The sequence below is a fragment of the Penicillium mononematosum genome (genome assembly GCF_028829835.1).
Source record: "Penicillium mononematosum strain IBT 11891 chromosome Unknown utg000003l:1.0-8172316.0:1.0-8177699.0, whole genome shotgun sequence".
Lineage (NCBI taxonomy): Eukaryota > Fungi > Ascomycota > Eurotiomycetes > Eurotiales > Aspergillaceae > Penicillium > Penicillium mononematosum.
The window spans coordinates 1933566-1959344 of record NW_026643273.1 but is presented as its reverse complement, the minus strand read 5'-3'; the positions used below and the strand labels follow the sequence as shown (position 1 = coordinate 1959344).

Below are 25779 nucleotides of genomic sequence, written 5' to 3'. Positions count from 1 at the left end.
GAGTTCAGTGTCGCGCTAAAATTGATATTGCATCTTCCATACACAATGGCATCTTTGAAAGAATTCGACGCGAGCGAAGTGGCAGCTCACAACACTAAAAACGATATTTTTGTTATCATTCATGGAAAAGGTAATCTTTCCCTTCCCGCACTGTCTTGTTCAATCTTCTGACATACCCAGTATACGACATTACAAACTACGTTCGAGACCATCCCGGTGGTGCGGATGTGTTGATAGACGTCGCCGGCACAGATGCAACAGCTGCATATGAGGATGTCGGTCACTCAGAGGATGCCTCTGAAATTCTGGAGACATATTTTATCGGTACTGTGAAGGATGCACACGAATTTGTCCAACCCAAGGTTGTTCGTGTAATCAAGCAACCCTCTTCCAGTACAGAGACGCCCAAGAAGACATCAATGGCCCTCAAAGCTACGACTACAATTACTGCCACGCTTGCTGCTGCTTCCCTGGTTTATGTTTCTTCCAAGAATCACCGAGCCCTGACCGACTTCTTCGCAAAGCACTCCCCAGCTTCCCTACAAATCTCCGAGGCTCGCATTCCACTCGTGAGCCTTCTGCAAGGTGGCTTTTTGAGTGGTGTCACTGCTGCTACTCTGGGTTGTGCGACGATTGGTGGTGTCATCGGATCCAAGCTTTCAAAGTTCACCGAAGTCGAGTCTGATTTCACAAAGTACCGCCCGTACATCAAAGCCTCGACACTGAAGAAGCAGGATCCACATCTTGTGAAAGGCTTCCTCGAGCCCAAAATCTACAAAAAGCTCCCCCTCGTTGAGAAAGACCAATTATCGCCCAATGTATACCGCTTCGTCTTTAAACTGCCCGATCCAAAGGGCGTGATTGGACTCCCAATCGGCCAGCATGTTGCTATCAAAGCCACGGTTAACGGTGCCACTGTCTCGAGGTCCTATACCCCGACATCGAATAATCTGGATCTTGGAAAACTGGAACTAGTCATCAAATGCTACCCAGATGGCATTCTCACCGGACAATACCTCGAGTCTTTGGAAATTGGTGACAAGGTGGAATTCCGAGGCCCAAAAGGCAGCATGAAATATCACAGCGGCCTTTGCAAGAAAATTGGTATGATCGCCGGTGGAACCGGAATCACCCCGATGTACCAACTTATCCGGGCGATTTGCGAGGATGATCGGGATACGACTGAAATCAGCCTGATCTACGCCAACCGAACTGAAGAGGACATTCTTCTTCGCCGCGAATTGGAGGCTTTTGCACGAGGATATCCGAAGAACTTTAAGCTCTGGTATATGCTTGATCATCCTTCTGACGATTGGGCTTATGGTAAGGGATATGTTACGCCAGAGGTTATGGCTGCAAGATTGCCTGGACCAGCGCTTGATACGAAGATCATGCTTTGTGGACCACCAGGTATGGTGAATGCTTCGAAGAAGGCCTTGGTAGCCGCGGGCTTTGAAGCTCCTGGCGCTGTCGGAAAGATGACCGACCAGATCTTCTGCTTCTAGAGTGTTTCTGATTATATACTCTTTGATTACTCTGTGCTTATAGTTGTGCTGTATATTAGAGCTATTTGTGAATTCAACGTGTTTATATTCTGATGTATTGAGGAAATATTTCATCTAAAAAGATCTATAAAAAGAACATGCAAAAAAGACATCGGAGGGTTATCTCACATATAACCTTGCATGATTGCATTAGCGCCTTATTTTAATGAAACTACAGGTTCAGTTATACACACAGTAGCTGATAACCAGGAATTTAGGAGATATGTTGTTCAGGGCGGCTTCCACCTTTAACATGGTCACTTAAGTTAACGGCTTCATAAAGTCTAGCGGCTGTACCTTTCATGACAGAACTATACTCCAAAGATTGTATTTTTGATGGCCGAGAAGTTAGAACAGAGAAAGTCTTTTTCAGCAGCACGTCTTCTATATCGGATATTCTGTGGGATCCTGAGCCTTCCGCAAGTGGATTTCAACATCGTAGGGAAACAGTAAATACGCCAATGGGATGGAATGTTTTCAAATACTGCTGGATTCGGATAATATGCTTGAATCCACAGTGGACATCTACCTAAGTACCGAATAGTCCCGAAGGTAAATAATGTAGATAATGTAAATAATGTCTCGCCTATTGAAAATTCTACTATGTTGAAGATCACCGAGGAAACATTGCCTTTCCGAGGTGTCCTACCCAGGTGGAGACATCCGAGGTAAGGCAAAGCCAATCGGAAAGGTCCACACTGACCCACAACCCGAGGACGCGGGATCCCAAACTAGGAAATGGGATCTTGATGGCCATTACACAGTCGATATATAAGTTTGGCTTCCTGGATTGAGCTGGCCAGGTTCACAAACACTCAAGCACAATGCCTGCAAAGCAATTTTATCTCCTTGGAGAGCCCGTCTCCTCCGCCAGGAACATCGATGTCGACCCAAAAAGTGATTTAGATGGACTCAAGAACTTGATTGCAGCTCACTTCGCAATCGTTGAGTCGAGTGGTAAGCTTGAAGGGAATTTCCTTTTGATAAATCTATGTCTTAATGACTGACGTGTACGATAGGTATCGATTTTCATGCTCAAGATCTTCACCTGAACGAGATCGCCGAAATCACTTCGGCCGACACTCCTATCGCTATAACCATCGATGGGAACGCGGTCCGTGATCCTCCTGGCCCAAAGGGTCTCCCATATGTCGGAAATTTCTTCGAAGTCTACCCAGACCACCTCGGCAACCATCAGCGTCTCTTCGAACAATATGGACCGGTCATCAAGACAACCAATCTAGGCCGCACGACCTATCAAACGAATGACCCAGCTATCTCCGCAATCGTATTTGCCGAATCCGACTTTTTCACAAAGAAGATCAACGAGGCCCATCCTCTATATCCTCTAAAGCAGCCTGAGGCTGGTGTTTTCCTTGGTGATACGGATACTCCAGAGTGGAAGGTTGCCCATAAGTTTTTGCCGCCAGCTCTCGGTCCTAAGGCTGTCCGTCACTATGCGCCGACAATGCAGAAGACAGTGGAGGATTCTTTCAAGGTCTTTGATGACTTTGATAAGCAGGGTGAAGCCTGGAACGTTTATCAGTATATGCTGAAGCTCGGGTCTCAAGCAGTTGGCAAGCTTACCCTTGGCTTGGACTTCCAACATTTTTTGACTCGGGATGCACAGTTGCATGAGATGGTGCATTTGATTGCTGGAGTTCTTTCTCTCAATAAGAAAGTTTCGTCCAAGGGAGATTGGTATGGTAAGCTGCCATTCGGTGATCCAAAGCGGCTCAAAGACATGAAAGTCAGAGTTGAGGAGATTGTGGGAGAAACAATTAAACAGGCTGAACGTGGTGGTATCGAAGACCTACCACTGCAAGATGCAGCGCTGAAGGCGTCTAACATGGTCGGTAAGTGGCTATCATACATCAACCAATCCGCTTCTTATACAATTGGATGCTAACCAACGTTGCAGACTATGCCATCCGTGCAACCGACAACAAAGGCGAGAAACTACCCCAAGGAAGCCTGATTTGGGCTCTCGTCGTCGCAACCGGAGCCGGCTTCACAACTACCAGTTCCCTTCTATCCTGGCTCATCTACGGTCTCGTCACCTACCCGGGTATGCAAGAAAAGCTATTGCAGGAGCTCATCGATAACGACATCGACGAGGACACTACCATCACGGCGGATGTCACCGACCGACTCGTCTTTCTAGACAAGTATATAAAAGAGACTCAGCGCCGACATAATCCAAGTTTCCAACCGGGACGAACCGCCAAGGTTGACCTCGTGCTTCCGGGAGGGTACAAGATCCCCAAGGACTCGGTCATTCTCCCGGCGCTACACCACATCCACAACAACCCCGATCTGTGGGATAATCCTAATCAGTTTAACCCTGACCGCTGGGACACTGATGAGGTCAAGGGCAGACACAAGGCTGCCTATATCCCATTCGCTATGGGCCCACGTATGTGCATTGGGTTCAACTTTGCCTTGCAGGAAATCAAGGTTTTCCTTCCGAAACTTATCTTCCGGTATAAGTTCACTCGGGAGGGCAATGAACCCATCGAATACGATCCCATGTTCCAGTTGATTCGGCCTAATAACCTGTATGTTCGCGCGGAGAAGAGGGTGAAGTGGCCAGCGAAGTCGGAGACCTCAGGAACGGAGAATGTCTGAGAGCATCCCGGTATATAGGTGACAGATGTTTAACAGGCTTAGGCAGCGGCAAGTGTCTTTGAAATAGAGGAATGTATATTACTTCGTTTGTGAAAAAGACATTCCAATCTAGCAAGCTAGAGAGAGACTTTTCCTAAGGTGTAAAAGAGCACTTCTATTACGCAGACGTATAGATGCCAGGACCCAAAACCGCATTTAGGTCTATGCTATGTCTGAATGCCTGATTTTGGCCTGTTTCTTGTTGGTCCCTGGTGTCTATACGTCCGCGTAGCTTCCATCCAAGATTTGCATGTCTAAATTGAGCAAACACTATACGTCCGGTATGACAGGTGGGCCTTGCAAGATCAAGCCAAGGTGTTGGGAATGTACAGTAATTACCAGTGAATAAACCTAGATGTCTTGATAAAATGTTTTGAGGCTAGAAACGAACATACTACATCTTCTCAAAAGACAAAGCGAACGACATGGAGGCACCATGAATGTCACATGTCCAAAGATTAAGACCATAAGATGAATACACTAGAAGAGAGGTATAATGAAACTGGGGCTGAAAAGCACCAAACCGAAAGACATGCGCAATAATGAATAAAAAGAAATGCCCGAAGAATGAAGCTGATAATCCCCAGAACTCAAAATTGCGGAAAATTGAAGCATCTCGTCTCATGTCATCATCTTCTTTTCATCGAATAGTGCAAATAACAAGATTATGGCTCTGAAGTAACGGGCTTCGCCTCTGATGGTTCCGGTGCGGCATTTGCAGCTGTCTCCAGAACTGTGCTTTGAGGACGCCACTTGGTGAGAACTTTGCCCGCAGCAGGTCGGGATTCCTCGTCTTTTTGTCGCATGTTAGATATATGATACGAATGGATATTAACAGGGAGAGTAAACTTACAAGTCTGGTAGACATCCTCTACGGTGTTCAAGCACATCTCTCGTGCTGGAGGTCGGAACATGATCAGGTACCTAGGAAAAACATCAGCAAGGCGGTTCTTGACGGTGAAAGGACGGACGGTGACATACATCAATGATTGAACACAAAGGTTCACACGCTCAGGATCTTTAGCCAAACTGGCCACACGCTGAGTAATGGGTATCGTGATCTCAGGGACTTCACTGAGAAAGCGGACCAGCACCTTGATATCTCGAGAGTCCAGATAAGCCAGGAAGCCATCCAAAAGTCGGGTGGCCCAGGTATCGTAATTAAGAGCCACAGTCGGTTCCGAGTCTTCCTCGCTGTCATCACGCTGATTGGCAGCACTCTTCATTCGGATCCGATCATTATACCACTCTTCGTTGAGCCAGATAATGGCTATGTTAAGTCGTCCTCGGAAATCTTCCAAGATGAACCGATAGAGCGTCTCACGGATCGACTCAGCAATAGTTGTTTGCTTACGTACGTCTCCTTTGGTTTGCTGGTCGTTTTCGAGGCCGGCAGGAGCCCGCGTAGCCAGCCGAGCCAGAAGAACAGACCATGCGTCCCGGTCAAATGTACTGCCTGCTAACCTAGCGAACCCGAGCTTTTGTTGGCTTTGACCCTTGGCAGGCGCAGGTGATGTTTCAGCTGCGTTCAGCATGCCGAACACGCGCGCCACAGCACTCCGTCCGATTTCTCCGGCCTCTTCTTCGCTCAATGGAGGTGGCTGTGGCAGGACAAAAGGACCCGAAGAGACCAGTTCTGGTTGTAGATCTGCTACCTCCGCCGCGACAGCACTGGCCTCTTCTGAAACAACGGATGCTACATCCATCGGCTGGTATTCGGGCTCATAGTCATCGTCCTCATTTTGGGCAGCTGTTTTCTGTTGCTGCTGCCGTTGCAAATTTTGTTCCTTGGTGATTGTCTGATATCGAGTACGAACAGCCTAGGGCCATGTCAGCAAAGAAAAAGGCTTCAATCTCATGGAAGTACTCACATCGACAGCTTGTGAAAGTGTTGAATCATTGACCTGTGACAAGAGAGGTACAACAATCTTGAGGACTAGGTCGATTGGCAGCTGTTTTACGTCGAAAGAGGAGAGTCCGGTGTCCTCGGTCAAGGTGAAGAGTCGGTCGAAGCTTGCAGGCCCGGGTGCCATTGGAGGAATCTTAAGCATTGGAGGGGACAAAGCATTGAGACGCGCCCGCTTAGCGTTGTCAAGCCCGTCGGTAGGTTCATTTGGCAATCCGCGTTTCCGCGAAGCGTCGTCGGTGGCCTCAAGTCGCGATTGCATTAGACGTTCAATGTACATTTGCATCCGACCCGCGAGGGGGTGGTTCGGATTCCTATAAAGGTTAGGTCAAACTACATTTTTTACAACCAGGATAACAACGTACTTTTTCAAGATGTTGATAAGCAGGGCTCGAGCTGTGCGCTCCATGGACTTGACGCTGACGCGAATTGTCGGAGTAAACGGCGGGCGGACGTGTTTGGCGGGATAAAACTCCAAAACCGCATTAATGATCTTGTTTGCTACAGACTGTCGCGTCCGGATGAGAGGCGCAAGGCAGTTTAAGGTCGCGTTCACAAGAAGAGCATCACTGGCTTGTGTTAGCGTCACCGTTAACTCGCGCAGGTCGTTTGATCCTCATACCTAGTCTCTTCTTGGAAAACACCGAGGAGTCGATCGAGGAGACCTGAGGATTCCGCTTCCAGGTTTGGTATTGACAGAACAGCATGGTTTCGGGGAACAACAGCTAGAGACGTCTCATTCTGGTCCGGTCGCTTATCAAAGTTAGTGGTGTATTCAAGCGTCTATAACTCGCAAAACATACTCTGGGGTCCGAGATCAACCCAGGCGTCTGAACCTGGACCACACGCTGGATGAACTTGGAACAGCAAAGCTTAACCGGGCATGGGAACGAGTCCATTCTCCTAAGTATATCCTGTTTAATTGCACTCATCGTTTCCCATGACTTGCCGTCCTGTGGATTGTTCACTCTGTCGGTATTGTTAGCTCTGCGCCAAGTTTGCTTTTCGAGCATGCTTGTGCGTCGCAGCCCCGAAAGCTTGAGAATAACCTACACATGTCTGAAGACGAGGGGATATAAACTAGCTGAAGTCTGCACTAAGCTCTGTAGGACTGTCGTGTCTGTCTCCGGCAACTCTAGAATCTCACGAATCGTCTGCAGGACATTCGGTGCCAGCTGCTCCTTCTGCGCAACAGCTAACATTGGGCTAGCAAAGGTCTCCGCCAGAAAATTTGCACCCCATCTTCGTAGTTCCAACCGTGTACTAGCTCCAACGATAGGAAGGATGCCGTTGACGATCTGCGGGTAGAAGGCGGCATCACCGAGGACAAGGCTGCGGGCAGCGTTGAGTTGGGCGACCTGGTCGACGACATTGTCCATCGGCTGAGCCATTGTAGCTCTAATGGAAATGTATCCGGTACGCGACGGACGTGTCGGATTCAAGTTGGGCCACTAGGTATTGGAGGAAGGGAGGACGTTGGTGGGTGGACGGGAAACACGGATGCAGTTGCAAAAGCAACGCGCATAAGCATAGGGTCGCAATCGCAGAACTAGGAGATAATGGCAAATCAACTCCAAGGTTGGGGAGGGCAGGTGGTTATGCGATGGGTGGTGAAGGAAAGGCGATTGAGAAGTGAGAACGACGGCTGTCGAGGATGCGACAAAAGCTGCGAAGCCTGAAAGGGCGGCCGACAAAGACTCCGATATATGTGAGCTGCGTATCTCTATACAACACTCGACTCATCAAGCTAAAAGTCTGTCTATGCTCCGATGATTCGAAATTGAATCCAACCAGTGTCTCAATCACAATAAAAGGTCTTGATCTAATCTTAATTACAAACATCTAAACCCGCATCACGTTGTCTGGGCCTCTAACGCCAAGACTTTTCCTCCGGGTCTGCCTGTACGGCCTCAACTTTCTTGTCTCACGTCTCTGTCAACAAAACCACTCTCACCATGGCTACCGGAATGTATGTATAGTCTCTATGGACTCAGAGAGTTCTTATCTTGCTAACATCATGCCTCTGTGATAGTTTCAACTCCACCTACTACGGCAAGGACTACCGCGCCGGTGCTGCTCTCCTCCGCGCCCGCCGCCCATATCTGTTCAAGAATACCATTACAGGCTTCGGACTGTTCGCATTTACAATTGCAGTCTGTGAGTAGACCCTGTGACGCATACCGCTGTTCTGCCTCAACCCTGTTCCTATCTCCGAACTGCGGACGATCACGCCACCACGAATTGCCTGCTAAGAAGTCTCCATGCGAGCTCGATATCCACAAAAGATAGGACCTCATGCTGATATGGCTTCAATTTATAGATACCTACACCCTCAAGGCTGTCGGCCAAGAAGAATTTTCCGACGTCAAGGTCCCCAATGCCCCCGCGGATAAGAAATGAAGCACACTTAACTCCCACCGGACCGGTACTTGGTGATGGGTAGACGCTGCAATTGGGGTTTTGGAGTCTTCAGGGAGACCTTGTTTTTCAGATCTGTAGGATTAGCGATAATATCAGCATTTGTGCTGCCATGCACAAAAGGAATTGGCTTGGAATATAGGCTGTACAATGAATTTGGGCTACGGATGTCTATCATGCTTCGCAGGGCCCAGCTCTACTTTTATGTGTAGTATTACGTAGGTGAAGGCAGAGTCATATAAGCCTTCCGAGACGAAAGGCACTGATATATTTCTAGGTAACTAGACCTAGAGTATATTCGGTATGGTTTTAAGGCACAAAACAAATGGCCTGCTATGCCGGAGCGAATCATAACAGCCAACAAAACAAGGAAATGCAAGATGAATCTAGAAAAGAAATCTCTACTCGGTTCGCAGAACACGAGGACCCTTGCGCTTCGTGGCACGCTTGCGCTTGAGGCCCTTGTCAAAGGCAACTGCGTTGCTGTGATCACGGCCGAGGTTATCCAAGTCCTTGACCTTGTAGAGACGAACGATCCAGTTCTCGCTGGTGAAAGCCTCTTCCAGTGTGTTGAGCTGGGGGCTTTCCTTGGGAAGTCTTGTGCCACGCACACGGTCCATGGCCTGACCGGCCGGGAACAGCGACTGGTAGTTGTGATAAGACATCTTGTACCTGTTGGTGGGGTTAGTAGTGACTTGGATAATTAAAACGCGGGGTTCTTACATCAAGCTGTTCTTCATGGCAGGAGTGGCCTCTTCGTCGACACGGTACTCGCCACGAGCGGTGAAGAAGTCACGTTCCTTCACCTCGTCTGGCCAGATACCCTCGGCAATACGAACCATCCAGAGGAACTTGTTCAAATCATCACCCGAGTAGCCGAGTAGTCCACCAAACACGACCAGGACGTAGTCAACATCGTGCTGACGCAGAATCGGGTAGCTGACTTCCTCGCGCGAGCTCATTGCCTTACCGACAGTGGCAATATGGGTGTTGTTCCAGGTGTTGTTGTCGACCAGAGTAGGGCGGTCAGCCATACCACCAATTTGGTATCCATAATCCCACCACGACATGATCTTGGCATTGTCCGGGGTGTTCTGGCGGAGCCAATAATAGGCCTCACGGTAATCATCGATGATGAACTGGCTTCCATCAGGAAGCTTGCTAGCCAAAACCACAGAGGGGGAGGAGTATGCGTTGGAAGTGACCCAGGTACAGTGTGCAACAAACATAAGCAGGTAAAGAGTGACCGAGGCCACCACGACAGACTTGGAAAACCAGGAGTAGATACCGACAACGGGGTTTCGGGCTGATCGGAGTGACTTATCTTCCGTAGTTGCTTTAGCCTTGGTTTCAGTGCTCGGTGTCGACGCAACCAGGAAGTTATCGAGGATGCACGACAGGGCCAGAGCAGCCGCAACACACACAATAGGGGTCAAGGTTAGCATCAGACGGACCATAACGCCAGCAAAGTAGCTAGCAAGGACCGAGTAGATCACCACAAAGACATGCTCATCTTTGAGCTTTTGGAAGCACATGAACACTCCGGCCGGGAACAGCCAAATAAGGAAGTTCAGGTCAAAGAAGAAGGCAGGCCAGGCGGTGGGCTGGTGCTCAGAAACGGAGGCAATAATTGGGATATGAATTTTGGCGTATCCCGTATCCCACAGAGAGTAGAAGCGACCACTCCAGGGAGCAATGACCCCAGAGACTGACAGCAGGACAAGACCACCAAATCCAAGGCCGAAGGTAAGCAAGACCATAGAAGTGAGGAGCTTCTGGAACTGCTTTCCGGGCAGGTAGCCTCGGATGAACTCGGCAAACGCGACCAATTGAATCAATCCAAAGACACCTATCAAATAATCAGAATGAGACAACGGGATGGCTCAGAATCCAAGAGTCTTACCAAGTGCAGACATGTGGTCACTGTTGCGAATAGGCAGGAAACCGACGAAGGGGATCTGCATGCTTCCCAATGTTCCCAGGGCATACCAGGTGGTGTAGCTGATGTAGACACGAGTGCTGTATCTCCCCATGCACAGAAGAACAAAGACATGGAGAGGGATCAGGTTGGTAATGAAGACATATCCACCCCAAGCAGAAACCATGTATCCATAGAACAATGCAGTCAAGGCTCCCCACATGATCGAGCCATTCTTCACGGCCTTGATCCAAAGATAGAATGTAAACACCAACAGGAAAATGGCAATGGCTTCATTATCGTAGCTGCCTGCCACAGACCGAGAGATGTAACCAGGTGTAATTCCCATGAAAGCAGCGGCGAGGAGACCTGCGGAGGGAGAGTCGGACATCTCAGAAGTGAGCAAATACATCGCCAGTGCTGTCAGTCCAGAGAATCCGGGGGCGAGCAAGACACAGATGTTTCGAATGTCGACGGGGATGGTAAGGAGTCGAAGGATGTGGTAGATCACGCCGCTGGTCACCATCAGGCCAGGGTACAATGTACCACCAGTAACACGACCAAGAGGGTGCCATGTTCCTATAGCACAAAGCATTTCCATCAGCATAATGCCATTTATACTATCATGCGGAGGACGTGCAATCATGGGGAAGGGGCCTTACGGTCATCAAACCAATCCCAGAAGCTATAAAAGCCATTTTCGACCAAGTATTTTGTCGCGCGGAAGTTAAACCACGGATCGACTAGAATAAGACGGTATCAATATCAGGTTTGTATGCTCGGGGGACTGTCGAGGTGGCCTCCGCATCTAGTGCAGCAGCGCAAGGAAACCATACATTCGTGGATGATACTTTCAAATCCTAGGAAATAGTTAGCATATTGGTCATAAAGGATGTCAATTGACACATACTAATAACACTGAACAGGCGGCTGGACACTGCGGCGGCGGCAATGGTACAGAGAATGATAACCCGCAATAGACCGCGCGTGTTCCGGCCGGAGCTGCCTTTCAGGACAACATCAAGCGAAGACGGGGCCATGATGGCCTTGAAAACGGAGCAAAGTCCAGAGTCAGAAATCAAATTAGAAACATGAAACCAAGGAATGAATTGGGCTGAGATGCCAGTGGTGAGGGCCGTGGTGGAAGATGGGAAGAGCAAGAGCTGCGCAAGGTGGTCACTTCTGAAGGTCTTGGCACCGGCCAGAGGTGCCACCTCCGATTGCTCCCCGCAATACTACGACCCATCAATAATCTTTGCTTAGAGCTCTTTTCACTAACTTTTGACTCAGTATACTTACCACTGTTGAGTACATCAGTATTCCACAACAAACCATTTGCAATTTATCTACACCTCACCTACCCATATGGAGCTGCCTCCACTGACCATGGAGCAGCTCTCACAGCTGGTGGCTTCCAACGCTCCACCGTCACAGCTCTTCGAAGCCCTATCACGATATGAGCTTCAAGCATGTCTCATTTCTACCGGGAGCAATGGTCCTAACGCAGGCGGCGATGGCTCCACACTATTGAGCATGTTCTACTCGAGCTTCTTTCTCGTCCATCTTCTTACCGACCAAGTGTTAGTTGCTTAGCCAGAGTGCTATTGACGGTTGCCACACTGCTAATAAAGCTTGAGTACCAGATCTGAAGCTCGCGCCTTAACGAAACGAATTCCCGAAGCCCTGCTACAATATGACCCTTCTTTACAGAACTGCTTGACTTTGCTGCGAGCGGTATGGCAGACTCAACACGCACAGGTCTACCAGGTACTCCGAGGCCTACCATGGCCAGACGCTTTACAGCCACTAGTTCGGAGATATGAGAGTATGTTTCCTATGGCAAATGAGCTTCTTTTTTCAGCAAGGTCTTAAAATTGACCAATTATTCTATAATTAGGTTTCTTCCAAGACAAGACCTTGATCGCAGTGAGCAGGTCTTACGAAGCTATACGACTAGTTACAGCAGCGATCCACCTGGGTCTTGATGAGCAGCTTGCCGAGAAGGAAGATCCAAACATAATATCGAATTTCACGAAATGTGGGTGGTCATGGGATTCGGAATCAAAGCTGCTGCATCCCAAACCTATTGTGGTATCGCCCACGGAACCTCAGTCTTCCAACGGGATTCGCAAGGCAATGGCAATGTTGGGAACGCGGGCATGTTAAACTTGCTTGGATCCTCGAGAACTACAAGTCTACTTAATAGATCAAATCCTCTCCCGAGGACTACATTGCACACGGCTACATCTTCTGTTCGGGGTGTGGGATGCGAGGACCGGGACGCCAAAACTAAACTTGGTCTGGTACGTACTAGGACCATTGATAACGCCGGAATGCATAACACGATCTTTTGCTCTTGCTTGTGGTCCAACTGTAGTGTACAGGCGCACGGCAGCCCAGGGTATGTACAGGACCCAGATAAAATTCTAAAAATGAGAAACAAAAATCATTCCATCTTGCGCTCGCAATGCCACAGCTCGGGGGCAGATTAAACCCAAACAATCGTACAATAAAATGGAGCGGAGTTGAGCAAAACACGTCTAATACCCTGGGGAGGTGCGATTCCCGCAAAGAGATCATTGCATAGCATTCCTCCTCTATATCATGCATCACCTTTACTCTCCAGCCTTAGCCTTCAAGAATGCCTCCAGGTCGAACTTGGGATCCTCGAAATTCGTGATAACTATGGGATTGTGGTCAGCACTTTGGGTCTTGAAGACACGCGGCGGCTCGGGATGTCGTTGGGTATGTCTGGGCTGTATCATCGGAGGGAATTAAACGTACGTCCGCTGGTCTGTGTCTTGGTCTCTTGGGGCTGGGTCTTCTTCTTGTATTCCGCCTTGGCCTGCTCGATCAAGCGCTCCTTGCGAGCATACTCGTGCTCGATCTCTGCGCGCTTAGTCACCGAGTTGAGGGAGGACTGGTGGTAGACACCGTAGACGAGACCGGCAACGAGAGCCGAGTAACGGAGGACCTGGAGGTTGGGAGATGTGGTCAACAGACGTTCGGGGAAGGGTAACCCTTAGCCGATACTCACATTGACACCCTGGCTAGCCATTTCTGCGAGGGTTCCGGAAGACGGGAATTAAATGAGGGAATAAACTGTGTAGGAAGAAGGGGCCGTGCAACAGGTGTCAACCGTCAATGGCAATAAATCTCCAGGTTGGTCAAATGGCGAGGTTCAGTTCATGTTCTGCGCGCGCGAGTTTTTCCGGACCGCTCCAGAGATCCCGAAGGCGGAGCTTAGTCATCCCCGTAAATAAACCCCCGGGCGCAGTGGAGGTACTACGCTTGAACGCGGTTGCATCTGGTCTAACCTTTCATGATTGTGCAAGATGTCGATGCAGCAGCGCAAGGATGAGATCCTCGCAAAGCGGGCCAAGCTTGCGGAGCTCAAGAAGCAGCGCGAGCTGCGCCAGAAAGAGTTCACCTCCCGAACCAGCGTCGGCGATACTTCAGAGGTAACCGCGGCATGTGAATGAATTACGGAGCTCGTCCAGGTCTAACAACCTTGCTAGATTATCTCACCAGTTCCAAGCCGCACAGATAATAGACACGACCTCGATGACTTGATCTCTCGCTTGGTCGACCGCCCAGGATCGGCCTCCCTCAGCCACGGCGCCGATGGCCAGTCGCGGAGAGGAAGTCGACCAACCTCCGTGTTGAGTGCGAGCCAACTAAGCGGGGAGAATCCAGATACATACGCAGCTCCATCACGACCCCAATCCCAGTCCATTGCCGTCCAGACAACAGATGAGCCTTGGATTTCCTCCGCAACGGAAGCCCCGCAGCCCCCTGATCTTGAACCCGAATACAAATCCACACCAAAACCAGAAGTTGTCACCTATAGCAAGGCCGTACAAACAGACGAACTAGATTTCCAGCCCGAGACAGCTGAAGGGTCTGTCGCTTCGGACGGTGAGGAGTCGCCCGGTACCACGCGGTCGAGCAAGCGTCTCAGTCGACGAGACCGTGAGAGAGACGAGGAAATCCGACAGAAGCTTCGCAAGGAAATTGAGGACGAGCTTCAGGCTACCAATCAGGTCGATAGTAATGAAAACACAGCTGCACAATCCACAAAGCTGCGGTATCCTCTACGCAAACTCGATGATGACGAGCTGAAGGCAGTCACGTCGTCGGATGATTTCCTGGACTTCGTGGAGCGCTCTTCCAAGGTCATCGAGCGAGCTTTGGATGAAGACTACGATGTCCTGGCAGACTATGAGCTTGGTGGAACGGATGGGCATCTGCAAGAAGACGAGGAGACTGGGAAAAAAAGGAGGGGAATGCAAGAAGTGTGCCATTTCTGGGACGAACGATGGAGCAAGAATCGCATTATCAGTGATTTAAGTTTCTCTCCCAAGGCAAGCTTTCCATTTACAATAAATGTGCTTTGGCTCACGCTAACCTTGACTCCAGTTCCCTGAATTGTTGCTTGCATCATACACCAAGAATACTTCAGCTCCTCACGAACCCGATGGCCTTGTTCAGATCTGGAATCAGCACTTGCAAACTCGTCCAGAATATGTCTTCCACTCGACATCCGATATTCTTACCGCAAAATTCTCTCCTTACCATCCGAACCTTGTTGTTGGAGGCTCCTATTCGGGACAGGTGCTCGTATGGGACACCCGTTCCTCGCGTGCCGGTGGAGGCTCTCCAGTACAAAAGACCCCCCTATCAGGCGGCGGACACGCCCATCCCGTTTACAGCATCTCGATTGTTGGCACACAGAATGCACATAATATCATGACCGCTTCCACGGACGGTGTGGTTTGCGGTTGGACGATGGATATGCTCTCTTACCCACAAGACCGAGTGGAATTGATTACTCCTCCCCCATCTAAGACTGAGGATCTTGCTCCAACCACCATGTCGTTCCCTCACACTGATCCTACGTTCTTCATCGTCGGCACTGAAGAAGGAGTCATCTACCCATGCCACCGGTACGACCGGGCCGGAGCCAAGTCTGGCACAGACCACCGCCTAGCCTACAAGGGGCATACGGCACCAATCATGTCTACCGCATTCCACCCCGGTCGTGGACCAGTAGACCTTGGCGATCTTATGCTGAGCTCCAGTTTGGACTGGAGCGTGAAGCTCTGGCGTGTGCGGCCACCTGCGACGACCGCCTCTGCCACATCTGGCCTGGCCCAATCCCAAGTCGTTTCACCCATTCTCGACATTACCCGTGACGATGTTGTCTACGATGCCCGCTGGCACCCAACTCGGCCTGGTGTGTTCTCTCTTGTCGATGGTGCTGGCAACGTCGAAATCTGGGACCTCGCTTCAGATACTGAAGTGCCAGTTGCACGTGAATTTGTCGACAATACCCATGGCAACATCATGTCCCGAAGCCTTAACAAGGTTGCGTGGGACGAGCGTGAAGGACGCCGCCTGGCAACTGGTGGCCTCAATGGTGTTGTTACAGTCTTTGAAGTTGGCAAGGGTCTCTGTGGGCTGCCAGAGGAAGTGCCGGCGGACGAGTGGACGGGTATGAAGCGGCTTGTTGGAAAGCTGGAACAGAAAGACAAGGATCGGATGGCTTAGGGTTATCACTGCAAGGGCTGTGTCTTTTCCAACGATTGTCGATGTAGTTTTCTTCTGCGGGCCGACCTTCCCCGTCTACCTTTTTCCCTGTGAGGTCTCCCGTCTTGCTTGCCATATACCCCCTTCCCTTCGATCACATAATTTGTGCATGTGTATGTATCTCATCGCCGTTGCAATAGAAAAGCGTCATTATGTCCCTAGATTCTTGTTCTCTCTTCATCTCCGACTAAATTACAAAACTATACTTTGAAGATCCTGAGAACTAATGATAATGAAAAGACGTGGAAATGGACCTTGTGCCAGACCTCAAAAACAGACTCGACTTTAGGCCGCGGGATGTTGCCGGCCGCCGCCACGGATGTCTCCCGGAGATACCGAAAAAGCCCTTTGTAGACAGCCAAGTCTACAGGCTTGGCGTCTGAGCCAGTCAAGCCCTCGCAATAACCGTAATATGTCTCGTCATTGACTACCCCTATACATTGATACAGACATGATCACAACTTATTGCGTGTGTCAAAGATCTCGGCTGACAAGGGCAAAGCAACAAGGCCGCGAACAATACGCCATAAAAAAGTTCGTTCATATCGGCTCCCTTCTTATCCGAGATTTGGTAAAACGTCGGTGTATAGAAAGGGCGAGCTCTTCTTGTCCCCGATATGAGAACCCATGGGTATGGAATGCCGAGATCAGAGCGAGATTGTTTTTATAACTCCGAAACCTCCGAGGCAGAAGCCCGAAAGGTGGAGGCCAAGCCAAGCACGCGACCAGATCACAGCCTGTTTCCTAAACCGGAGGGCAAGCAAGTATGTAAGCTTCTGTAAACCAATGTATCCAATACGTACGGACTAGATTGTTATCATGAACCAAGAGCCGTCGGCTTCGACAATTCCCCGAGATGCTCCCGCAGCAGTATGTCATGATGTCACTCATCTGACTTCGAGAGCTGATAGTTGAAAGAGATCTTTGAAGATCTGTTCCAAACCCATGGAATCGTTGGTTGGATTCCACGGAAGATATCAACTTCAAAATAATAGACTCGCGACGGACCTGCGCCTCACAATGTTATTTAGAATCGCTAACCTTGGTAGGTGATGATGTTATTCTCCCTTTTAAACGAAGGCTTTGTCCCGATGGTTGGCTAGGCCCTTGCCTCATATATCTCCGTGAATGTCCACGGATGTCTCCGCGGTCCGATATACTTTCGGGGATTCAAGGGTTTTATTGTTAGATATTTTCTTATTTAATATATCATGCCATCAATGGACCCATTCCTACTCACTTGTTATAGCACAGACGAGTTGCTACGCTACATATGAGGTTTACAATTTCCCTTTCCTCATTGTCATGGGTGCCGACTGGAACCAGGGGCACCAACAACCATATAGTGGCAATGGCCTAGTGGGACCTACTGCTGCCATTGCTGCTGTGCAAACTGTCTTCGTTGCAGCCAAGTTCTATACTCGGTTTATGCAGCGGGTGAAGTTTGGCCTCGATGACTATCTGATCCTACTTGCCCTAGTACGTATCCCGTTCGGACATAGCTATTTGAACACACCATACTAACATCCCACTGTCCAGGTTGCAAGTTTGGCATGCTCAATGATCTTTATTGTCTGTATGTGAACGGTCTCAGCAACCAATTCAAAGAACAACGATGCTAACATATCATGCAGTGGCCAAAATCGGCGTAATTGGGTACCACTTCGACTACGTTTCTGAGATGCCTGATAAGGTGATTCTCGCAAGAAAGGTATTTTCTCTATACTCACTTGAGCCCTAGGTAGCAGACTGACAACATCCAGTGCACCCTTGCTCTTGAAACTCTCGATTATCCCTTCACTATCACCCCGGCCAAATTGGCCGTGCTATTATTCTATCTACGTATTTTCACAACCCGAAAGTTCCAGATCCTTGTCTACATAATAGGATCGCTGGTTCTTGCGCTGGGAGTCAGCGTTCTTCTGGAGAACTTCCTCCAATGTCGACCATTCGCGTACATATGGGATCGAAGTATCCCAGGTGGAACGTGCATTCATCCAATCGACGCCTATCGAATCTTTGCTCCAGTTAATGTCCTTACTGGTGTGTTGATCCTTGTGATTCCCATTCCAGCTGTGTGGAAATTGCATGTACCTAAAGCACATAAACTGGCTGTGACGGGTGTTTTTCTGTTGGGTGGACTGTGAGTTATCCAAACTTTGCCATCGTCTGCGCTTGGAATAATTACGAAATACTGACGGGACATCTTAGAGGAAACGTGGCAAGCATCTCGAAAATGGTGATAAACTTCGCCGAATCAGATTTTGCTAGGGACGACCCAACGTGTAAGAGCCAATCCCAAATATGTATCGAAATAAGTACTAATTTATATCAAACCAGGGTTCGCGGCCAAATATGGTGTCCTAACGATTCTCGAAGGCAGCTTGATTATCATCGCTGCTTGCATTATCAGCATTTGGCCACTTTTCACTCAGTTCATGCCCCGGCGTTTTCGAACAACGTTCGCTAGGTCCACGCCTCGCAGAAGTCAACACCGGTTCTTGTATTCGAGAGAAACACCCGCAAAAGATGAAAGTGGGGACAGCATCACACGCCCTAGAGAGGTTCATTTACTAAGAGAGAAAGACAGAAATAGCTCGCAGTCATTGCCTTCTTCGTTGGCGGATTTGGAGGATCAGAGATGGTCGATCCTTATGGATGACGAGGTGTGTGGCTCTCATCAAAGTGTTGGGGTGGGTCATGAATAGAAGTGCTTTATATCTATTAATATATAATCATAAAATGTGACACCAACTAATTGTTGGGTGACGGTCAATGCCTAGAAACCCCAAAAAATGTGCTTTGGCTAGTAAACCAAAATGTATCTATCTACATATCACCTCTGAAAACGATATCTGTGTTCAGTCAATACGACTTGCCGAGTTTTCATACGTGCATTTCGTCAATAAGTGTATCTGAATCCAGACTTTTTTGGGTTTCATTCGTTAGCAAGATCATATAATTGACCGACCGTTGATAAAAGGCACTCACCACACCCTCAAGTACTTTTGATCCCCGCCCTTGCTTCTGATTGGCGAAGTAAAAGTAAATCGTGAATGCGCCCACGATAGCAATGAGAAGAATGTGGGAACTAGTAATGCTGTCAGCGAGATCCCGGTGTCCAATAGGTTCTGAGACATACCCAATTGACACCCAAACTGCGGTCAGATATTGCGGTGCTTCTTGCTGCCGGACAATAAAGCTGCCTGCCACACCTCCAAGTCCGTTACATGCAGTGACCGCCGCCGCAGTGGCCACTCGTTTCCACTGGCCCACGATATTGTTGGCCTGGAAGGCATTGAGGGCGGCCCAGTTCGAGATATAAGCACCGGTCGCCAAGAAGGTCCCGATGTAACGCACTGTCACCAGAGTAGATCCGGGAAGACCGAACATCAGGAAACCAGCTATGAGGACAAGGGCATTGAAGACGATCAACGGCCCACGGACGCGGTAGAAATCTCCGATCAATGACGTGAGAATAACCGGGATTACAGCATAATAGTAGGGCTAGTGAAGGGGTCAGAAAGTGCGGCATTTTATACTTTGGATCAACTTACCGGTGTGGAAAGCAGGATGGATTTATTTGTGCTGAAACCCATACCGGATTGTAAGATGATGGGTAGAAAATACGACAAGGCAGTTGATATGAGATTGAGCAAAAAGAACATGACAGCAAAGCCGTAGATCTTCGGATCCTTGAAATTAGCAAGAAGCGTGCCCCATGTAAACGGTTCGGGGAGAACATCAGCTCGATCATCTTGGATTCGGCGCGTTGCTAGGCGCGCTTCTTGATCAGAAAGAAAGCAAAAGCTGCGCTGGGCATTCTCGGGGAAGTCGACCATCCACCAGTAGGTAACAATACCAAGGACACAAGTAATGAGACCCTGGACAACGTACATCCAACGCCAACCCGCTAGCCCGGCCACACCGTTCAGATGATTGAGACCGAAATTGACGATATTGCCAGTCGCCAGAATCACAACTTCCCCGGACTGCAAGAATGCAAATCGGAGCTGTTGTTCTCGCCGCGGGTACCAGGCGCTAACCAGGTAGGTCAGACCAGGGTAAATACCGGACATGGAAATACCGAGCAAAACACGCAGGATAATCATCTGCTGCCAGTTGCGAACAAAAGCAGTGCACAGTGTCAACAGCCCAAATGCGAATGTGATTGTCGAAAACCAGAGGCGTGGACCGACAAAGCGAACTGCCACTGTGCATGGCAGCTGAAAGACCACACTGGCAATTGTGAAAATAAATATAGAGACGGAGTACCGATTCCCCTGGTTCAAATCAAGATCATCGAGCATAGTCGTCACCGATGCCGAGGATAGAATGCCCGAGTCTAGCAAATTGAGACTACATAAGAGCCCGCCGATGCTACAAAGACGGAGATCGACTTTCCATCGTACCCGCTTCTCTAGAGCAGCCCACTCGTCCCCGCGCCCTGGGTTGAGATTGCTTTGGCCATCTTCAAGAGGAGCACTATCGAATATCACACTGTCGAACTGCGCGTTGGTCTCTTCTGCCGCTGGCTCCGGGGTAGGGGCTTTTGGGGCTGTTGGTCTCAAAGTGAACGAGAATTGGCCCTTCTCTGAGTCGACCATCTTCCGACTGATTGTCTGAACGATCAGGCCAATTCCCGATTTCTGTAATCAGATATATCACATGTTAACTTGATGGTGCAGTCTTTCTTTTGTTTTCCCAGGCATTCCAGGATAAGAACGTGATAGAAGCCGGCAGAGTAGTGCGTCTCTTAGCGCGCGTATGTCGGACCTCGGATTAGCAATCCAGATATTTCGGGACTATTTTTTCATGATGTGCAAGATTATAGGGCTGAAACAAGCCAGTCTATGAATCAATTTCTCAGACTCATACGGGGTAGACGCGTAGACAATTTGAAGAATTCCCACCGAGGGCATGTGACCGGGGCACATTCCAAATTGGACCCCGCGACATAGCTGAACGAAAATTTCAAGCGTCTACAGCATACTCAGACTCCTCGCTTTCACGTTTAGAGAATGATTAAGCGTCATGCCTAGAGAGGATAGGCTCTTACAATGGACGATTATCAGAGACTAGTCGTGACTCAATTCTTCGAGCCACTGTCAAACGTCTCCCAGGTATCCTGTCAGCAGTTCGTCTTGCACCATATTGCCCCGATCCTTCTTCCCAGCACTGCTGGTAAGGTAGACATTCAACCCAGCAGGGAAGCATGAGCTATACCGCTATATTACATACCAACTCCATTCACTCTGCGCATGCCGATCATCGCATTGCCGTCCAGTTCCGAAGCGATAAGCAAGATCTCTCCGGAGTCTCCGAAGCTAGCCGTATTCATGGACCTATTGTGCCCTTAGTAACATACCAAGGCATGTACGAAGGACTGTCCGTGTATACATCGCCATTCGCTGAAGGGGCACCGTATATCAGTTTCTTGATGCCTTGCGAGGACTTTGAACTGCCGCTACAGAAGAAGATGGTGACAGCTATGGACCTTGCGGATCTCGTTACCTGGGGAGCTAGAGTGAACACTGCTATACCCGAAACTACTATATCCGACCTCACCTCTACTCTGGGTGGAATCTGTCATACGGTCAATAACTATATTTTCCGAAACGAAATTCTTAAGAATAGCATTTCTGCTTGCATCAGCAAGCTCCGGCCACAGCTACGCGATCTCGCTACCCTCCCTATCACCCTTACCCACCAGGATCTCAGCCCATTTAATTATCTTATTGACGAATCCACCGGCGGGGTTCAAGCTGTATTAGATTGGGATAGTGCTTTATACCTCCCAGTTGGGTCAAATTTCCATTTCATGGATAGTCTTTTTGGGTCCATGACCCCAAGTGGTTGGCAAGACGCGGAGGATCGTCAGGAGCTCGAGACAGCCTTTTACGATCGGGCTCTGGCTAATCTTGCTGCCGAGGGATTTGGGGAATAACAAAGGAGCAACTGCAGTTGCAGAAAGCGATCGGGATGTTGCTGTATGGTGTGGAACGGCTTCTCAAGTCAAAGACGAACGATCCGAGCACTATCTAGATGGATATCTTCGGGGGTTATCTATATAGGCAGATACCAAGGTATTCGTGCAGAGCTAATGTGTTTTGACAGATATACTGGGATTTTCGGGGCTAGTAGTACCGTTATGCTTAAGGAATTAATTCCGCTTTGAATCCTTGCATTGCGCATAAGTACCACTAGTTGGTAGTGCTTGGCACAGTATTAGCCCCCACAGACGGACAATCTTGGAAAGAAAACTGTGGACATCAGCCAGTGAGAAGACCATCATTCCAGGTCTTATTGATATCCCGGCAAATGAACGCGAAAAGTTGCCATTTGCGTGAACTTCTCAGGCATGCGAAGGGTTCGATAGGCCCACTCGGGAGAACCAGAACCAACGTGCATCTAAATATCTGAAGTATACATGTAGTATAGCATATGCTTATAATGTATATTGTTGTATATTGTGATCTTATCTTCCTCTAATTTCCTTACAATGGACCGAAGGCATACGGGTTTGTATTTTTTTCAGTACTCCGTACTCCCGTAGTACCGAAATGATCTTAAATTGGCCGGTGGCAGATTCTACTCCGAATGTATCCCAGGCTGACAGCTGATATCTGGGGTGTGGAATGTGGAATGTGGGACTTCCGAGGTTGGAAGGAAGCATGGGTTTATTTCATTACATGTGTAGATATTCATGTTCAGGTTGATGTCCAACTGGGCTCTCTACCTCTACCCAGGTATGGATAAGATCCGAAAGGGCCAATAGGAAGAAAAGATCCAAATTAGAGCCTCTGCCGCGTAAGTCTAAAATAGGAAAAAGAAAATCAAATAGAAGTATATAAGCATAAACTATAGTAGAATGTACATAGAGAAGTATCCAAATATCCAAATATCCAAAATGTCCAGGTACAAAGAAGATCCGATTGAACCATGGACCCAGTAAGCTTTACGGCCCGCTGATTGCTCTGTTTGTCGCCCCACGTTCGGTCGAATGGAGAGAGCTTGCAAAACACTGCTTTGCCCCACGATTTCTGTTTTCTCTCTCTCCGCATTTCATACATCCCATACCTACACTACATATCCATTATGGTCGAACTCATCAACCCACCCGAAACTCGCGAACTACTCCCCCCCTCCTCGCCTGCCTCCCACTAGCCTTTGTCTCGCCCCGCGCTCCCCCAGCTCTGTTACCACTTCTTTCTCCTATTCTGCGCCAACGAGTCGGGGTTCTTAGTTCGCTATCCACTTCGTCCACTGATTCATGGCTCCAGCTACTGTGCTGGGATTCTGGGAAAGCAGAGCGTCTGCAGAGGGTCATTGACGGTGCCACCTTTGAACCACACCCCGTATCGGGCGAGATCGAGCTTCCGGATGAACTTCCGGTGACATACAAGCGTATCGACGATGAGACTCTCAAAGCGCAAGTTCCACTCGCCGAATATAGCTTGACGGTGGTCTATCTGTGGTGCCCGACAGACGAGGAGGGAGGTGGCCGTGGCTGGCGAGTCGCGGAGCTTTTGCCGCGGGAGGGAGCTTCTGAGGATGACAATACCTGGGCTTCTTCCATCGGGGAGGCGAATATTCAGGCAAAGGACCAGCTCCTTGCTGACACTCTAAAGGCTGCTGAGGAAGAGAAGCTCCAGGACAACGGCATGGAGAATGACGACGACGACGATGACTACTGGGCTCAGTACGACTCCACCCCGGAGCCAAGACCCCCGCGCCGCGTGCTGCTTCATCAAAGCCGGGTCCATCTGGTTTATCTGAGCAGTCGTATTTCTCGCAGTACGGCGACGTGCAGCCGGCCATGGACAATCATGATCCCACGGAGGAACAACCGGAGGTTGGTCCGTCATCGCTCAACGGGGATATGCTGGCCAGTCTCCTGCGACGACAGGTGAACGGAGGCGATTCAGAGGAGGAGCCGCGCACCAACGGATATTCTCCAGGCCATGTCCCCAGTGATGAGGCCGCACAATGTTTAAACCACCCACGGCCGGCCTCTACATCTTCCGGTGGTTCTGATGCTATTGCCAAGCTGGAACAGGAGGCAGAGAGCCAGTCCACCTACGAGGTGGGAGTGAAACAACATATTGGCACGAGCATCAAAAGTTTGTTCCGCTTGGCAAAGGCCACTGGAATGCCCCGGGCAGAGTTCCAGGCATTGGTCTCGACGGAATTGGAGCTTTTGAATATTACGGATGATGATTAAGGCCCTAAATTGTACTTGAGTGATACCCATGGACCATAATATTTGTTTGAGATTTTGGGTTCATCTTCGGCCAATCCGTTTTGCGTATGTTTGACAGCATTATTGGGAGTGATGGTTTGCTTTGAGCATTTGATCTTGTTCTATGTCGAACACCTAACCAATAAAAACTCAAATAAAAAATAAAATACCATACTACCTTGTTTGCGCCATAAGTAACTGGCATATAATTTGAGGCTGTGGAATAAATACTACGCGGGTGACGCCATCTCGCACAGGATACCCGATAAGGCGTAGCGTAGCCCAAAACCAACCTTAGAAAGGCCATGGATGCTGCCCAGGTGTGGCTAAGTCAAGGCTTATTTTATAATCGAGGTATTGTTCTAACCAATTCAAGCAACTAGAATAATCTGAGGGCTGAGGCCACCCCACTTTTACACTTAAAAGGATGTTGGCCCCCATGCGACGCTTACGAGTAGAAGCTTCTTTTCTTTTCGCTCACACACAATGGCCGACGAAAAGAGACAAAATCCCTTTGAGGAAATGGGACGCTCTGATGAGGGAGAGGCAGCAGATCACCCTCCAGCATACACAGCAGGACCCTCAACACAACCAAGCCGATTACCAGTACAACAGGCCCCTTCTCAATCAAGCCACAAACCAATCGCAATTCCAGCCATCACCTCCTCCTCTGATTCTCCTTTCATCCGCGCATATCCACCCGTCCTAAGAAACCACCAACTCCCCAAGGAATCCTTCCTCACCTTCCTTGACCAACTGAACAAAGACATAGTGGCCAGTCCACCCTGCAAGTCCTAGACGCAACAGGTGGAATCCTGAAGTCCGTCCCCATCCTGATTCCCACTGCACTGGATTGGAACAGCTGTCAGCGGACTCGCAAGCCTGGGTAGCCAAGGAATGTCCAAAAGCCGTACGGACTCATCCGTCAAACAAGCTAATAAGGACATCTTCGGTCCACGTGGCTTGAGAGTTGAAATTGGGAAGCTGGATGCGCTGGCACATGTAGCAAAACTTCCTATATTGGATTCTCAGGGCAAGATCAATCGACAAGCGCCTCTGTTTCTACAACTTCAGAATGAGGCGTCCATGGCAAACGCTGAGATAGATGAAAGGCAGCAGCAGGAGCTTAATTTGCAGCGGAGGATTGCAACTCTGCAGCCCTGGATTGCTGAGCTCGAATTTGAAATTCTGCCTTGGTCTTCCAAGTCTAAGTTGACGCGGTTCAACGCTTCGTTGAAGAAGTATAATGAGCCGAGAGATCAAGAGACGAGAAACAGGGGTAGGCCAAGTGTTGTTTACAACCAGGAGATCAAGCAGGAAGAAGATCCTTTCAGGAAGGCTTTGTGGCTTGTTATTCGGGAGGTTGAGGATGAAAGGCGTTAGTTAATCCGTGAATATATATACCACTTCGGCACTCTACATATCTCCAGGGCTACACTAGACAATGGCCAACTAGAGAAACTATTTATCAACCAGCAAGACTCCAGACCAGAAA

The 25779-nt window shown here is 49.1% G+C and overlaps 13 protein-coding genes across 13 annotated transcripts; 9 read left to right on the top strand and 4 right to left on the bottom strand.

Moving 5' to 3' along the window:
- Positions 1 to 45: 45 nt before the first annotated feature.
- Positions 46 to 1505, top strand: N7519_005686 (uncharacterized protein; the record flags this gene model as incomplete). Its single annotated transcript, XM_057292462.1, has 2 exons — positions 46 to 130; positions 181 to 1505. 2 exons carry the CDS (start codon positions 46 to 48, stop codon positions 1503 to 1505), a joined length of 1410 nt encoding a protein of 469 aa, XP_057147273.1.
- An 863-nt stretch (positions 1506 to 2368) lies between these two features.
- N7519_005685 (cytochrome P450) lies at positions 2369 to 4172 on the top strand (the record flags this gene model as incomplete). The annotated part of the gene is made up of 3 exons (XM_057292461.1): positions 2369 to 2501; positions 2564 to 3400; positions 3466 to 4172. The coding sequence occupies 3 exons, from the start codon at positions 2369 to 2371 to the stop codon at positions 4170 to 4172; spliced, it is 1677 nt and encodes a 558-aa protein (XP_057147272.1).
- Positions 4173 to 4876: 704 nt separating this feature from the next.
- Positions 4877 to 7508, bottom strand: N7519_005684 (RNA-processing protein PTA1; the record flags this gene model as incomplete). The annotated part of the gene is made up of 8 exons (XM_057292460.1): positions 4877 to 5004; positions 5065 to 5135; positions 5193 to 6031; positions 6083 to 6431; positions 6483 to 6686; positions 6740 to 6870; positions 6921 to 7086; positions 7171 to 7508. 8 exons carry the CDS (start codon positions 7506 to 7508, stop codon positions 4877 to 4879), a joined length of 2226 nt encoding a protein of 741 aa, XP_057147271.1.
- A 564-nt stretch (positions 7509 to 8072) lies between these two features.
- On the top strand, positions 8073 to 8517 carry N7519_005683 (uncharacterized protein; the record flags this gene model as incomplete). The annotated part of the gene is made up of 3 exons (XM_057292459.1): positions 8073 to 8086; positions 8150 to 8274; positions 8438 to 8517. 3 exons carry the CDS (start codon positions 8073 to 8075, stop codon positions 8515 to 8517), a joined length of 219 nt encoding a protein of 72 aa, XP_057147270.1.
- A 419-nt stretch (positions 8518 to 8936) lies between these two features.
- N7519_005682 (dolichyl-diphosphooligosaccharide--protein glycosyltransferase subunit STT3) lies at positions 8937 to 11493 on the bottom strand (the record flags this gene model as incomplete). Its single annotated transcript, XM_057292458.1, has 6 exons — positions 8937 to 9207; positions 9259 to 10384; positions 10439 to 11032; positions 11116 to 11196; positions 11290 to 11313; positions 11364 to 11493. 6 exons carry the CDS (start codon positions 11491 to 11493, stop codon positions 8937 to 8939), a joined length of 2226 nt encoding a protein of 741 aa, XP_057147269.1.
- Positions 11494 to 11818: 325 nt separating this feature from the next.
- Positions 11819 to 12619, top strand: N7519_005681 (CSN8/PSMD8/EIF3K family protein; the record flags this gene model as incomplete). Its single annotated transcript, XM_057292457.1, has 3 exons — positions 11819 to 12033; positions 12097 to 12278; positions 12351 to 12619. 3 exons carry the CDS (start codon positions 11819 to 11821, stop codon positions 12617 to 12619), a joined length of 666 nt encoding a protein of 221 aa, XP_057147268.1.
- A 449-nt stretch (positions 12620 to 13068) lies between these two features.
- Positions 13069 to 13511, bottom strand: N7519_005680 (ATP synthase subunit e; the record flags this gene model as incomplete). The annotated part of the gene is made up of 3 exons (XM_057292456.1): positions 13069 to 13136; positions 13238 to 13427; positions 13491 to 13511. The coding sequence occupies 3 exons, from the start codon at positions 13509 to 13511 to the stop codon at positions 13069 to 13071; spliced, it is 279 nt and encodes a 92-aa protein (XP_057147267.1).
- Positions 13512 to 13788: 277 nt separating this feature from the next.
- Positions 13789 to 16003, top strand: N7519_005679 (uncharacterized protein; the record flags this gene model as incomplete). The annotated part of the gene is made up of 3 exons (XM_057292455.1): positions 13789 to 13914; positions 13972 to 14817; positions 14873 to 16003. The coding sequence occupies 3 exons, from the start codon at positions 13789 to 13791 to the stop codon at positions 16001 to 16003; spliced, it is 2103 nt and encodes a 700-aa protein (XP_057147266.1).
- A 1344-nt stretch (positions 16004 to 17347) lies between these two features.
- Positions 17348 to 18708, top strand: N7519_005678 (uncharacterized protein; the record flags this gene model as incomplete). Its single annotated transcript, XM_057292454.1, has 6 exons — positions 17348 to 17521; positions 17582 to 17618; positions 17677 to 17753; positions 17806 to 18185; positions 18254 to 18327; positions 18383 to 18708. Coding segments are annotated over 6 exons (1068 nt in total), but the record flags the coding sequence as incomplete, so codon positions are not given.
- A 236-nt stretch (positions 18709 to 18944) lies between these two features.
- N7519_005677 (putative MFS transporter) lies at positions 18945 to 20649 on the bottom strand (the record flags this gene model as incomplete). Its single annotated transcript, XM_057292453.1, has 4 exons — positions 18945 to 18968; positions 19034 to 19133; positions 19185 to 19549; positions 19600 to 20649. The coding sequence occupies 4 exons, from the start codon at positions 20647 to 20649 to the stop codon at positions 18945 to 18947; spliced, it is 1539 nt and encodes a 512-aa protein (XP_057147264.1).
- Positions 20650 to 21257: 608 nt separating this feature from the next.
- On the top strand, positions 21258 to 21989 carry N7519_005676 (uncharacterized protein; the record flags this gene model as incomplete). Its single annotated transcript, XM_057292452.1, has 1 exon — positions 21258 to 21989. The coding sequence occupies one exon, from the start codon at positions 21258 to 21260 to the stop codon at positions 21987 to 21989; it is 732 nt and encodes a 243-aa protein (XP_057147263.1).
- A 963-nt stretch (positions 21990 to 22952) lies between these two features.
- On the top strand, positions 22953 to 24266 carry N7519_005675 (uncharacterized protein; the record flags this gene model as incomplete). Its single annotated transcript, XM_057292451.1, has 3 exons — positions 22953 to 22960; positions 23289 to 23781; positions 23841 to 24266. The coding sequence occupies 3 exons, from the start codon at positions 22953 to 22955 to the stop codon at positions 24264 to 24266; spliced, it is 927 nt and encodes a 308-aa protein (XP_057147262.1).
- A 504-nt stretch (positions 24267 to 24770) lies between these two features.
- N7519_005674 (uncharacterized protein) lies at positions 24771 to 25667 on the top strand (the record flags this gene model as incomplete). The annotated part of the gene is made up of 2 exons (XM_057292450.1): positions 24771 to 25062; positions 25147 to 25667. 2 exons carry the CDS (start codon positions 24771 to 24773, stop codon positions 25665 to 25667), a joined length of 813 nt encoding a protein of 270 aa, XP_057147261.1.
- Positions 25668 to 25779: the final 112 nt, after the last annotated feature.